The sequence below is a fragment of the Triticum urartu genome, chromosome 1 (assembly GCF_003073215.2).
Source record: "Triticum urartu cultivar G1812 chromosome 1, Tu2.1, whole genome shotgun sequence".
NCBI classification, from domain to species: Eukaryota; Viridiplantae; Streptophyta; class Magnoliopsida; order Poales; family Poaceae; genus Triticum; species Triticum urartu.
In genome coordinates, this window is record NC_053022.1 from 529,341,235 (window position 1) to 529,355,795 (window position 14,561).

Sequence of the window (14,561 nt, forward strand, 5' to 3'; positions counted from 1 at the left end):
AAGTGTTTCAGCCGACTGAAATTGAGCAAAAAAACATATTTTTTTTCCAACAAGAAGGTGGGTCACCAGGTTATCCGCATGCCAATATATACCGGGCGATCGATGAACACGAAGGAGGGCCAGTCTCGAGGCTTCAACTTGTCGGTCTGCTCCCACTGTCACTCGAAATTACTCAAATCTATGGATGGCAACTACTCTAGCTTCAGCTTTCGGAATAAACTGGCAGGTTGGCAGTACCATGCATAGAGGATCGATGAACAGGCCATCTAGACAGTGTGTTTGCAAAAAGGATTTCGGTGAAATTAAACTGCCAAAGTTGCATGATAAATAAATAAAAACATCCATGCCCACTCACAGTCGTTTATTTCATTCATTCTCTGACTGATGACAATACAAGTCATTCATTATCTGCCAAAGTTGCATTTGCGCGACTCTCAAGCATGACTTTTGGTTTGAATTCTGAAAAGGAGACTAACAAACAGAGCAAGCATACAACTGAGAGAGCGCACGCAAAATTACAAGCATGGTTTTGGTCTGGATTCAGAAAATCAAACGCCACGACAGTAAGCTGTTAGGAATTCAGAAATTCATTCATGCACTCCAATAACACTGCCGGCCACTGGAGGAGCACAGCACGATGAGAGCAACTTGTTTTCTACACAGAATGAATTTGCCAAAGCTGCATGACAAAACAGAGAAACCCAAATGCACACATGAACGATGAGTAAGTTTCCGCATTAGTGGCATGATAAAACTGGCAGCAGTTCAGACAACTTTTACCATGTCCGAATTCATTCAGAAAATAAGCTAACCGAACACCCATGACAGTTAAGCTGTCCGGAATTCAGTGATCATTCCTTCATACTCTCTGATGATGGGAAATCAAAAAGCAATATGTTCAAGTAAGTTTCTGCATTCTTGGCATGCATAAACATAAGAATTTGAAATTGTAAATTGGCCTTCAATTCAGTGCACGCATGCAGCTCTACCTATGCCAGTATATACAGTTGCAATCAAGAGAATTCCTAAGGACATTGGAAAGCAAACAGGGTAAATAAGGTACAAATGCACAAAAGACTATGCTAACCAAGAACAACATGGGCAGCTAAAGCTGCTCGGAATTCACAAGGCACGGTCAATAAATTCATGCACTCCCAAGTGATGATCGATCAGTACATTGCATGAAGCAAAACAATTCCAATCAGGCATGATTTTGGTTTTATTTCAGAAAAGAAGCTAATCAAGCACAGCAAGCCAGCTGTTCACAATTCTGAAAACAAGCTAATCCAACAGCACGACAGACCAACTAGGCTGAAGATGACAACTGACAATGCATGGATCTAGTCGTAGACGACGAGTTTCTGGTACTCTTCGCCGGCGATGGCTTCCATCATGATGGCCTCAGGGTTCACCACGCCGTCGTTCTTCAGAAAGATCTTGAGGAAGTTCTTGGAGAAGCCGCTCACCATGGCCACCCCCGGCTGGGTCGACGTCACCGGCGTCGACTTCGAGTCGCGCAGGTTCCAGAAGATGATCTGGGGCACCACGTCGCCGTAGCCAGCGTCCCTGAACTTCTTGCAGATCACCTCGTAGTCAGTCTCCCACGGAACAGACTCCCGCCGGCTGTAGTAGTAGGCGTAGGCGCTCCCCGACGCCATATTGAACTCCATGTCGCTGTACACGAACACGGTCCTGATCATCTTCTCCGGCGCCAGACTCACCTCCACTGCCGTGCGGAGGATCTGGTCGAACACCCCCTGGAAGTTGGTGCTCCCGCCCCAGTGCATGTGCCGCACGAAGTCCATCTTCTGGCGGATCAGGTGAATCTCCGGGTTCTCGCTGAAGGTGATCACCTTGCCGGCCCACGGCTCCTCGCTGAGCTCCGAGGTGAGCACGCCCAGCGCGATGCACACCTCCATCGGGGTGCCGCTCATGCTCGCGGACACGTCGCAGGCCGAGATGCAGTTGCGCAGCGACCCCTTGGAACGGAGGTCGTCCACCATGCGGCGCCACTGCAGCTCCGACACATTGTCATCCTGGCCGCGGTAGGCGGCCGCGGCGATCTCGTGCGGCAGGAGCGCGCCCGCCACAATCTTGGCCTTGCCAGCCTCCACGTCCTCCAGGTACTTGTCGAAGCGCTCCTCGTCGTGCTTCTTGAAGAGGAACTTGTAGCGCCGCATGGCCACCGAGGCGACGCGGGTGTAGGGCAGCTCCGACCACCGCTGCGCGCTCATGTACACCTCCGGGAGCTCCAGCACCTTGCGCAGCGGCACGAGCACCTTGCGGCGGAGGCGGTGTAGGGCGTGGTACACGTAGTGCTCGTCCGAGAGCTGGGTGAGCTCGGGGTCCGAGTCGCGCGGGAAGAGGCGGCGGGCGATGGCCTCGCAGAGCAGAGTGGTGCGGTCGAAGGACGAGCCTGGCGTGGGGCACCACTTGGCGGCGAGCCCGATCTTCCGCTTTTTACCGCCGGAGGCCAGCTGCTCGAGGTCCGAGGTGAGGAGCGCGGCGAAGAAGTCGGCGACGGCGTCGAACAGGAAGCGGTAGGCACGGTCGCCGTAGTACGTCTCCAGCGACTGCACGGCGAGCTTGGCAACCGTGCGTACCTTCTTCGACATCCGCCGCGGCTTACTCGCCGCCGTCGTCTTCTTCTGGTCCACCTCCATCGCTTCGGGTTTCTGCACCTCCGCGGGCTCCTGGACCGGGACAATCTCCACGGGCTTGCTGCCCTTGCCGGCCTTGGAGAGCGCGGCGGAGAGGAAGTCGCCGAAGGTGGCCTTGGGCGGCACGGGTGCCAGCTCGCGGGCGCGCTTGCGGCCGGCGAGCCTAGCCCGCAAGCCCTCCCGCTGCGTGGCGAGGCCCTTGGCCTTCCTGCGCGCCTTGTCGGCCTCGGCGCCGGCCTTGGCGAGCGCGCGCACGTCGGGGCCGCGGAGGAGGCGGAACAGCAGCTCGGGGAAGTCCTTGAGGTAGCCGAACTCGGCGAGCGCGGCGACGTTGCAGGCGAGCGTGCGCGGGTGGTGCTCGTGCATCCAGAGCGCGGCGGCGTAGAAGCCCTCCTTGTCCGACTTGCCGGTGCCGCGCACGCCGCGGAGGTTGCAGGCGAGGCGGAGCGCCGTGGGCGCGTCCTGCGCCCAGGCGGCGGCGAGGAGCTGGTGCACGCGGTCCGCGGGCGTGTCGGGGACCACCTGGAAGAAGAGGTCGAGGCAGGGGTTGCCCGAGTTGGCGTACGTGGCGGAGCAGTTCTCCGTGAGCGCCCTCCGCGGCTTGAGCGCCGCCGGCGACGGCGCGTTGAAGGCCGCGTCGAGGAGGTCGAGGAACGGGTGCGACGCGTCGCCGGTGGCGGCGGCGGAGGAGTCAGGGGACGGGCGCGCGGCGCGGATCAGGGGCGGGCCCAGGAGGAGGCGCGGCGCCGCGGTGGGCTCCGTCTCGGTCGCCATGCCTGCTAGGGTTTGGGGGGGAAGAGATTTTCGGGGATCGAACGATCGATCTGGTGAGCTCTGGAGGCGGCTCGGCTCGTTCTTTTCGATATGTCTGTGGGACGACGGAGGGGCGACGGTGGATCTGAGCCGTCCACTGAACCGACATGGCGGGTCGACGGCGCGGATTGGTCTCATCAGGTTGCATGCATGGTGATCAGCCTTGCTATGCGCCTATGCCAATGCGTGAATCTTCGTTTTGACCATATTTGATTGATGCTCATTGCTCCACAAGCACATTTGAGGCATCCCCGCATCAGAGATGGTACGTCTCCCTCCTTCCCCTAATCAAGTTCTTCCCGGCTCTCCGCCTCTGATTGCTCCATCTGACATCTCTAATTCTTCTCTTCCTAGTTCCTACTCTTTTGGTGGCCTGTTCTTCAAAGCTTCATTGAATCCAAGGATGAGAATGGGGGGGGGGGGGGGGGGGGGGGGGTGCCAGCCTTGCATTGACTGATTTTCTACAATTGTTTGGTGACATGTCTTCTAAAAATGTTTATCACTTAGAAAAGGAAGTGGGAAAAAATAGAGGGATGAACTGGTAGAATTCAAGAAAGGTTCAATCAATCTTTTTTGAAGGAACATGGCAGTAGTTCTGCCTTTTCATATTAGAAGAGGGAAAGGAACCAAGGTTCCAAGTGTTGTACAGAGCGGCCAAAGCCCACACTCACACTCTTAAAGAAAAACACAACTCTGGAAACCCAAAGGAAAGGAAATAAAGGCGCTAAAAAGTAGCCTCCTTTAACATTGCTATTTCATCTCTAGCCATAGCAGCAACAGTCTCAGGGGAGCATCTCTTCCCTTCAAAAGTCCGCCTATTTCTCTCTTTCCAAAGATTCCAAGCGACGTATACAGCCGAGGTGATCTGTATGCGCCTAGTTCGATTGCTATGCAGCTTCAAGACCTTCCTCCACCAGCCCTTGATCGTCATTGAGGTTGAAGCAATAGTAGAGGCCTCAGGGTCACTTTGCAGGAAGGAAAACCAAACCTTCTGGGCAAAAGGGCAAGTCAAAGTAAGATGAACAGCCGACTCGATGATCTGATTGCAGAACGTGCACATCTCGTTGTGTGTCCATCCCCTTGTCGCAAGCCGATCCGCCGTCCAGATTTTGTTTTGGAAGTAGTAACCAAAGGTGAAATTTGATCTTCGGTTCGGCCTTGCTCTTCCAAACAGAGTGTAGTTGCGGTTCCGCAATGCGGCCCAAGAACTGAGCCTTGTAGGCGAAGGCAGCGGAGTAGCAGCTGTCAGCAGAGAACTTCCACTGAATAGAATCTGGGATATCCGAGAGCACAATGGGTTGGAGCATCTCCCACAGCCTGACAAACCGGTCGAGAAGATCCTCAGAGGAAATCCTCTCCAGGCCCTTCATCCAGCGGCCACGGTCCAAAGCCTCCTGCACAGTCAAAGTTTTCCTCCGCGCCAACCAAACAGGCCAGTAGCAATATTGACCGGAGCCATACCATCCAACCAATGATCATGCCAGAAATGTGTGCTCTTCCCATTTCCCAGAGAGATGTCAGTGCAAGCCGAGAATAGCAACCTATCAGTGCGGTCACAAGGGATGGGAGTGCCCAGCCAAGGCCTAAGGGTGGGGCTCCATTCAAGCCAAGCCCATCGCAGTCGTAGGGCCCTACCAAAACAGACAATATCTTTGATTTTGAGGCCACCCAGATCCTTAGGGGAGCACACCCTCTTCCAGTTTACTAAACATTTGGCTCCGCTACACTCGTCATCCCCATTCCAAAGGAAGCTGCGCATAATCTTCTCCATTCTCTTTACTACCCATTTTGAGAATTAATCAATTGACAATTTTTGAGAACCGGTAGTTCTTCAAAGAACTTAAAGTGTTCAGAAGTATATCTGGCTTCTTACTGAGCTCAAAAGACTTGAAGTTATTGAATGACATTGAATTACTCAAATGCTGTGCTAAACTTGTAGAAACGTTTTCTCAAAGTTATGTCGAATTAGACGATCTCTTCTCGGAATTACAACCACGGCAAATTACTTTACCAGAATCTGATGTGCCATTGCGTGCTATGGATATTTTTGAGTTTGTTAGACATAGACTCTTTTCCAAATATATTAATAGCCTATCAAATTTGATTTACTGCACCAGTCACTATAGCATCAGCTGAAACGCAATTTCTCAAAGTTGAAGTTATTGGGAAACTATTTGAGATCATCAATGCCACAATAAAGATTGTCTGGTCTTGCTACTATATGCATTGAGAAAGGAAAGTTGGATGAAACAAATACTGATGTGGTTATTGATGACTTCTCTTCCAGAAGGGTTAGGAGAAACAACAAGATCTGATCATCATATTAAGGATGCTTTGGAGACGTTTTCTTCGGGTGAAGACATCGAGTGACGAACAGATTGGAGAGAATATAAACTAATGTAAGTTCTCATGCATTGACATTATATCTCATGATAACAAACATTATATCTCTGATTTTTCATTTGTCCACAAGTGCCCCATTTTGTTGTCTCACCCTATGGCCCCAAATATGTATGAACCGGCCCTTCGTCTGTGGCGACTTTGTCAAACTCAAAACGCGTCTGCATTGTTTTAGAAAAGAAACACTCCTCAAAGGAACAGGAAAAGGAAACTAAACACAGTGCATGCATGTTTCCTCCTTTGTTTGATTGAAAGGAAGAGGAAACTAAAATATGGGACAATATTTGTAAACAAGGTAAAACACGAAGATAGATCAGCTAGCAAAGTACGTCCATACTGCAGTAAAAAAGACCGGTAAACAATGTAATACACGGAAAAGATCAGCTAAAAGATCTTCCTCCACATTGGGACATCAACAAAAAGCGTAGCCTCCACAAATGAGGAACATTTGTCAAGTGAGTTGATTGCCTATAAGTACGCAAATCATATATATGATTCGCTTACTGCATGAGACGATAGTAGCGCTCGACTATAAGAGTTCGCCCGACTGGACTGGCACAACAGAAGTTGTGCACAAGCGGTTTTGGGGAAGTTCATGTGATTTTTTTTCTCTTTATGTGTTTTCTCCAGCTACTTCCTTTTTTTCATTTTCCATTTAGATTTTTTCTGTTTTCAAATACACGTGTCAAAAAAAATTTAGTACACCTTGAACATTTTCAGTATACATCTTGAACATTTTTTAGATATACGCTGAGCTTTTTTTTCAAATACACGCTAAACATTAATCTAAATACATGTTGAACTTTTGTTAAATGCAAAATTGAACGATTTTTAATACACAATGAACATTTTAAAACACATGCTGAACTTTCTAAAAAAATCATGAACATTTTTATAAAACATGTGAATATTCCTTAAGTGTTTATGACCATTTCTTAAATAGCACAAATATTTTACATTATGAACAGCCCTTAAATTTACACGAACATGTTTTACATTTCATGAGTATTTTACAATGTCATGGACATATTTTTGAACGCCTGAAAAAATGGCATGGGTAATTTTTATGAATGGTGCCAACATTTTAAAAAAAATGTGAATGTTTTTTTACATTTCATGCACATTTGTATAAAAATTTCATTAACATATTTTGAACATGTGAAATTTTTTGAATGACACAACCATTTTTCTGAATGGCACAAATGATTTTTCAATTGCACAAACAAATTTCTGTATTTGATGAACTTTTTTTAATACACGGTGAGCGTTTTTAAAAAATTTATTAAAGTAATATATGCAATACATATATGAACGCAGATTTGGTGAACATGGGTGCGCGCGCACCCTTTATGAATAGTAAATTCGAAAAAAATGCTACAAAAAATCTGAATTTATTTTTTTAATATACATAATCAATTGGTATACTTGCATATGAAGTTTCACGAAGAAATCACATCCGTAGTAATCTGGGCAAAAATGACAAAATCAAAGCTATATTAAAAAATTATTTAATGAATAGTATGGTCACATTTGTATTTTTCTTCACTAAGAATACCATATGGGTGTCAATACATCATGAAACTTCACATGTGAGTAGAATGATCGACTAAGTTTCATACATCATGAAACTTCACACGTGAGTAGAATGCCGCGATGGCTCTCGCCCTTCCATTCGTGCTCTCCCTATCCAGCCTCATTCTCGCTGCCCCTCGCCACTCCCAGATCGTGCTACGCTTCTGTCAAATTTGAGCCATCCTCAGCGTGTGGAAAGCAAACTTGGTGCGCTGGGTGTCATTCTCGCCCACTGTACCAACCCGCTGTTGAGAGTTGGATCATATAATATACCTTGAGCTTTACTAAGTTGGAAAACAGGTAACGTGGAGTCATTCTCATAGTAAAGCCAATAAGTACCTTGTGTTGATATGTGCCTTCTGATTTAACACAAGTCAAATAATAATACTTACCTAACAATCTTGATTTCTGAACAACAAATGTTTGTGTTTATGTGCACAAAGCTTTTCATTTTCTATTTTTGATGATCTGTGCTTTCCAATCAAAGAGAATCCTAATAATGCCCTGTAATGCTAAATTCAGAGCACCAAGTGTCTGTGTTTGTTTAGAAAGCTTTTCATTTTTCTGTCTATCTTATGCTGCAATATAGTAATTCTGAAAATCTCATTGATTTTTCTTGATTTAATTTTTGCATGATCGGTCATTTATAAAATACGAAGGAATGCAAGGAAAGCTCAATAAATCATTTACCAAGGTCCATTGAGGTACAAGCACAAAATCCATTTTGATATATTACATGTGAAGCTGTTTCCCAACGATTATCAGGAGAGAAACAGGTCTCTAATAAACATATAATGTATATTGTTTTCCTAAGATTATATAATGCGAACCATTATAACTTAGTAAAACAAACGTTTGCAGGTTGCCTCCAAGCATCCACTTTAGTGCAAAACTTTCTCCAGTCTACGGCCCATTCAGTTGCTTCAACAATAAATCCATCCGCTGAATATATATATAGGGCAGAAATACTTCCTCAGTCAAAAGTACAGCTGTTGAACCAATGAGTTCTTTTGACAAGAAGCGTTGTCGTAATAGGGAAAGATACTTGCTTATAACTCGGAACAGCAAGATGTATCTGTGAAGAAACTGTCAGTACAAATGGAGTGGAGAGGCAAAATTTAAAAATCATGATACAAGTGATAATAATGTTATGAAGTCTGTAGTGAACCAAACCGGTACAATTAGTAACGACGACACCAACTCACAAATCACAAAGAAAAAACAATTGGTATTTTTTATTACTAATATATTTGGTGTTATTTCTGTTGGATAATTGTTCAATATTGTTGGTCAAGAAATTGCACTATTCACTACCCGAAGATTTATGGGTGTATGATCAACTTTTCGCATATATTCCTTTCCTGCTACTCCCTCCGTCTCAAAATTCTTGTCTTAGATTTGTCTAAATACGGATGTATCAAGTCACGTTTTAGTATTAGGTACATCCGTATCTAGACAATTCTAAGACAAGAATTTTAGGACGGAGGGAGTATTATTTTTCCCGTGTTGTCGTGTTTCCCAATTGAATTTGAACAGTCTGAATGCAACTCACAAAATAGGAGACTTGGTTCAGCAATGAGGTTGTTCCCCTAGAAACGTCTGCAGGCTCACGTTCGATGACGAGGTCGAACACCTCGCGCCACCCCTACAGGCTACAGCAGCAATGGCAGTCAAACTTGAAGATGTGCCTGTTTTGAGGCAAAAGCTGGATTAGCGGGACAGCCGGTACTCTGTCTGTTCTTCTATTATTACTCGGCTTGTTCTACAGGTTGCTTCTTGAGCACCACCTGAACGGCATTTGACAAAAGATGGAGGAGATATCATCTAGAACCATCCAGAAAATGGTAGTAGAATATTTTATAGAGCAATTAGAGAGTATGGTGACCGGTAAAAATGTAGAAAATTTATTTTTTGTTTCAGAGGTATAGTTTGTTCTTGGTCATCAAGTTATTGGGTGGCTCTCCAGTGTGGTTGGGTGGTTCTGTCCCCTGTTCCGTTTGTTTTGTCTGATAAGCCACAAGCGTATCTTCCAGGGAGAACTGTGAGCAAGTATTGTTGTTGAAGAAATTTCACAAATTTACTTCTCAAAGATTCAGGGGTATTTTTTTCCTCAGCATTTTCCAAATAGATGATCAACTTATCAGAATTCTTTGCTATTATTTTTTCCCCTGTTGCCATGTTCTTCTATCGTCTCAACGGAGTCTTTAGCCCATATCACGAGAGGACATTTTATTTTTTTTAGAAATGATCAAAACAAAGTTGACTAATAAAAAACATTATAATCTAACAAAATTTACATCTGCTTGACTGTAACTTCAAAATTCATCATTTTGTTTTACATGTTTCTCAACTTTGTTAGTGCCGAATTTACTAGTTTTGCAAAATGCGGGAGGCTAAATTTCATAACAAGACGTGCAAGAAAAAAGCAAACAATTTCACAATGACGAAAATTATTTCACATTCATGACAGTATATATGAAAAACAACTCAAAATCTGAACTAACGACTCGACGATAAAGCATGCCATATAACATGTCTCGCAAAATGCGTCCACAGATAAAACACTCCAGATAAACAGCTACCAAAACAGCATATGATGTCTCAGACTCAGGATAACCGATAACATGACACAAAATCATACTTTAGGGTCTCTTAAGGTAGGACGATAAACTGCTACTAATTCAACAAGATGATCACTGGCTGACGCCGAGCCACTTACTAATTCAACGAGATGATCACTGGCTGACGCCGAGCCACTTGGAGAAGACGTCGAACTCCGTGTAGTCGCTGTCAGAGATCATGGTCTGGTACCAAGCCTTCCCAGCAGCCTTGATCTTAGATGCCTCCTCCTACAATAACAAATGTTCCTTCATCAGTGATGAGAAAACCAAATAGTAAATGCAGGATATGGAATTCAGTCACCTGGCAATCAAGCTTAATTACAAACTGGGATAAATGGCATACAACGAGCACAAACAAATCATATTGGATACTGGTGAATCAGATATTCAGTATGGCATGCTATGAAAAGAAATTAGACATTGTGTTTTTTAGAGAAGAAAGAGTAACACAACCATCCATACTGATAAATCAGGCTAACAAAACAAATACACTCAGAGAGACTAACAAATCAAGATAGGCGCCTTCATTATGGATACAAAGATTAAACATGCAGCTATAAACTGAAGTACGGAGAAATACACTACCGAGTATATGCAAAGAACACACAACTAGTGTGCTTGATCCCTATTTCAGGGCTAGACAGGCATGCCAGAAATGAAATGGAAGTACATCAAAGCATATCAAACAGTTACAGATATTGCATATATAATCCATGGGAAACTAACATAGCTTGCAATAACCCAGCCAGACTATACAAACAACCATGTATACAGAAAAAGAAACTAAATAATCAAGACAGGCAGCTTGACTATGAACACAAAAAAAAATAAACCTGCAACTAGAAATTTATTTGAGGAACACATAACAGAACCTATTGATGAATCAGGTATTCCAGAATTGTTAACATCATAAACTGATCACAACCTACTAATGAATCAGGCATATCATCATAAATAAACTAACTAATCATGACCTATCAATGAATCAGGCATTCCATGCAACAGTACAAACATATGGAAATGTACAGAATTGTTATCATCATAAACTGAAATCACCATGCACAATACAGGCATTCCAGAATTCAAGTCATGCTAAATACCACTACACATAAAGACTTAGTAAAACCTTAGTACGGACATTCAACAATTGCTGAAGAGTATTATAAGGTATATGTAATCATGTGTAACATGATATGAAACAGATGGCAAAGGGAAGGGAGTAGCATACCACGCTGAGCTTGGTCCTCTTGGAGTTGATCTTGTCCTTCCTGGCCTTGACACGGGCTGCCTCAGCAAGAACTGCCATCCTGCGGGCAGTCCCGAAGTAGGGGTTGAGCTTGAGCACGGCAGCAGCATTCTTGAGAGGGTTCTTCCTGGCCTCCCTGCGCTTCACCTCCTTGTTGATGGGCTTGACCACAGACTGGACCTCATCAGAGTTGATGAGGCGACCAAGGTCAGCATTGGTCATCTTGGGCCTGGGGAGGACAAAGCCCTTCTTCTTGGAGGAAGACGCCTCAAAGGAGCCGTACACCTCGTCCAGCTTCTTGAAGGCAGACTCGGTCCAGATCACAAACCGGCCAAGGTGGCCACCAGGGGCAAGGTCGAGCAGGTTGAGGCGCTCGACGTTGGCAACATCCACACCAGGGAGGTTGCGGAAGGCCTTGACGATCTTGGAGCCCTCGGTGGCGTAGACGATGAGGGGGCCCTTGCGGTTGATGTACCGGCGGTTGCGCATCTTACCCTTGCCGGGGCGGATGCCCACGGAGTCCTTGGCCTTGTCGGCGTCAGCGTAGGCGCCCAGCTGCTTGAGGACCTTGACGGCCTGGGAGGTCTTCTCGATGCCCTCGGCCGAGTCGGAGACGACGAGCGGGAACTCGGGGACGGACTCGATGCGGTGGCCCCGGGCGGTGACGATGGCCGGGACGGCGGTGGCGGCGAGGGCGGAGGCGACGGCGACGCGGCGGAGGCGGATGTTGACGCGGCGGTGCCACTTGCGCCAGATCCGGGTGGGCGCGAACATGCGCCCGCCACGGCACATGTTGCCGAAGGCTCCCTGGCCGGAGCGGTGGGTGCCGCCGCCGCCGACACGCGGGATACGCGAGACGGCGCGACCCGTGCCCCAGGACTCGGCCGAGGTCTGGTGACCGGCCTTGCGGGAGACGGCGTAGGGCTGGCGGCTGTTGCAGGAGACGAGCCTGTGGACGAAGGTGATGACGTCGGGGCGGATCGGTGCCTTCATGACGTGCGGCATCGGGACGCCGGCCGCGTCGGTGGGCATGTCCCCGTCCAGGGCCTTGACGGAGACGAGCGGGCGCGCGGTGGTGGCCATGGCGGCGGCGGGGGAGAGGCTGGACTGGGCGATGGGGGGTAAGAGTTTCTATGGATGGATGCAGGGGTTAGGGCTTGGCTAGGGAGGTGGGCTCTCTGGGCCTTAGGTCAGTGAGATGCTTCATGGACCTGAGCAAAAGATTCCTTGGTCCATCTACGGCCTGATAGTTTTTCTGGGTGGAAAAGAAGTGATGGTTTTTTTCTCCAAAAAAAAGTGATGGTTATGTTTCTCAAAAAAAAAACTGATGGTTGTTTCAACTACTTGGAGGCAGTTAAATGCAACAATGGTACATCAACTTGTCCCGCATAAAAAAAACTTGTCTCGCGTGCTCGCGTTGGTCCATAATGCCGCAAACACGGCACACGGCTCGCTAAACTCGGTAGTGTGCTCACTTTTACAAAAGTAGCTACATGGCATGTTGAGTCAGCACAAGTCGTTTCGAGCCGAAAGAAAATTTTGCAGATGCACCACTGAGCGGCATGTGAGAAGGCGGGGAGGCGGGAATTTTGTAATAAAGGCCTCAAGTTTAGTTACACCCCAAACATTGGTCATTTCTGTTTCATATATCTCTCTCCCTCTCTATTCCAATCTAAGAGACCAGGGAAGGCGCCGGCGCCACCCGAATTCGGCGATCGTTTGCACTATGGTTAGTTCTCATCCCCTCAATTTCTTTCTCACAACTTCGCGGTCGTGAGTGGGCCAGCGGATAGGGTTTCTCGTAGGTTTGATCGACCATACTCAGAGCAAATCCTATCTAGTATCACATGTGGCAGTTTGATGCATGATTTTCCCTTTGCTTGTTAGCTACAACCCCCCCCCCCCCCCCCCCCCCATTTAGTATAAGAGATTGGGGGGTTTGTGTAGCTGAGAGGTGAAATTGGATTTATGTTCCCCAAAATGCAATGCATGTGATGTTGATCACGTGTTCACTCCAAGGTTCAAAATATCAATATATCGTATATCGGATTCATATCAGTTTGGCTTGAACATATCGAATGTTGGATATCGGGTGATATATCGAAGGATTGTAGATATATCGAAGAAAATTTATCCAGATTTTTTCCCAATATTCTTTGTAAAAAAGTCTTGTTAGTAAAAGTAAAATATATGGTGTCAATGGTCTAGCGTGAAAAACTTAAATTCCTAGTAGTGTACCAGTTTTGAATAGGAGCTAGCCATCAATCCTATTCATTTATGTCCTAAATCCAACGGCTGAAAGTAATGGGATCCGCAACTTACAGTACATGGTTCCTCCATCCAGCATGTTCTAAAATGAATGCCTGATCCTTCTCAAGAGACCTGGGCCATACTGATTCCTCTTGGGCCAACCATGTTGCAGCTAGAGGTTGACAACATGTTGAGCTGAAAAGTTTGGTTTGGGGGGAGAAACGTAAAAATAAATTTAAATTATGTTTTTAATGTTTTTTGTGTATTTAAAAAAATTGCGGTATTTGCTGTTAACAAATTGTGTGGATTGAATTTATCAATTCTGATTTTCTTTACAAGATAATTTATTTCTACGCCTATACATCAAGAATTTTTTTGCCTTGAATTTATTAGCAAGTCTAAGTTTTTTTCCTCCTAAAAATCACCCCCATAATGTTAAAATGTGCATTGTTGCGCATACATACTAGAATATAATATTAAAATATATAAAAATAATAAAAAGCAAAAAAGACCAAATAAAACATATGAGAAACCTAGGGTACGTAATAATTAATGGGACGGTCAACTACAGATGGGAACTGCCAAGACTATGATTGTGCTTGGATCGTTGCCTTCAGCAGCCAAGCCAAAAAATTGGTCATTGACCAAAGGGTGGGTGTTCGTTTGATTGCCAGCCAATTATTTTGTTTGCCCGGACGGATGCTACTTCGCCAGTTCAATTTTGCGCCAACACGTTGGCAAGTTGTGGAACTGGTGGAACAAGAGGAATAAAATAAAAGAAGGGGAATTACCAATCACGGATGACGAGCTAATTCGCCAAGTCCAATGCAGTACCTTGGAGTTCATGCAACTGTTTAAAACGAGTAAAAAGAAGCAAGCAGAGAGCAAGTGGGCACCGCCGGGTGAAGGATTTCTGAAGATCAATGTGGATGGAGCCTATACGCCGGGCGAGACTTTTGCTGCATGGGGAGCGGTTGTCCGTGACGAGGCGGGAGATGT

At 46.0% G+C, this 14,561-nt stretch overlaps 2 protein-coding genes across 4 annotated transcripts; both read right to left on the minus strand.

The window, feature by feature from the left end:
• Positions 1-1,104: 1,104 nt before the first annotated feature.
• LOC125537710 lies at positions 1,105-3,554 on the minus strand. Its single transcript, XM_048701036.1, has one exon. The coding sequence runs from the start codon at positions 3,432-3,434 to the stop codon at positions 1,341-1,343; it is 2,094 nt and encodes a 697-aa protein (XP_048556993.1). The 5' UTR covers positions 3,435-3,554; the 3' UTR covers positions 1,105-1,340.
• Positions 3,555-8,107: 4,553 nt separating this feature from the next.
• On the minus strand, positions 8,108-12,442 carry LOC125526394 (60S ribosomal protein L4-1-like). Of its 3 annotated transcripts, none has more exons than XM_048691127.1 (3): positions 11,295-12,442; positions 10,165-10,294; positions 8,108-8,520 (listed from the first exon to the last, which is right to left on the minus strand). In XM_048691127.1, the coding sequence occupies exons 1-2, from the start codon at positions 12,393-12,395 to the stop codon at positions 10,181-10,183; spliced, it is 1,215 nt and encodes a 404-aa protein (XP_048547084.1). In that variant the 5' UTR covers positions 12,396-12,442; the 3' UTR covers positions 8,108-8,520; positions 10,165-10,180. The 3 variants fall into 3 exon arrangements, with proteins under 3 accessions (XP_048547084.1, XP_048547089.1, XP_048547083.1); XM_048691132.1 differs by having other exon boundaries at positions 8,459-9,133; XM_048691126.1 differs by lacking the exon at positions 8,108-8,520 and adding an exon at positions 9,941-10,118 and having other exon boundaries at positions 10,161-10,294.
• Positions 12,443-14,561: the final 2,119 nt, after the last annotated feature.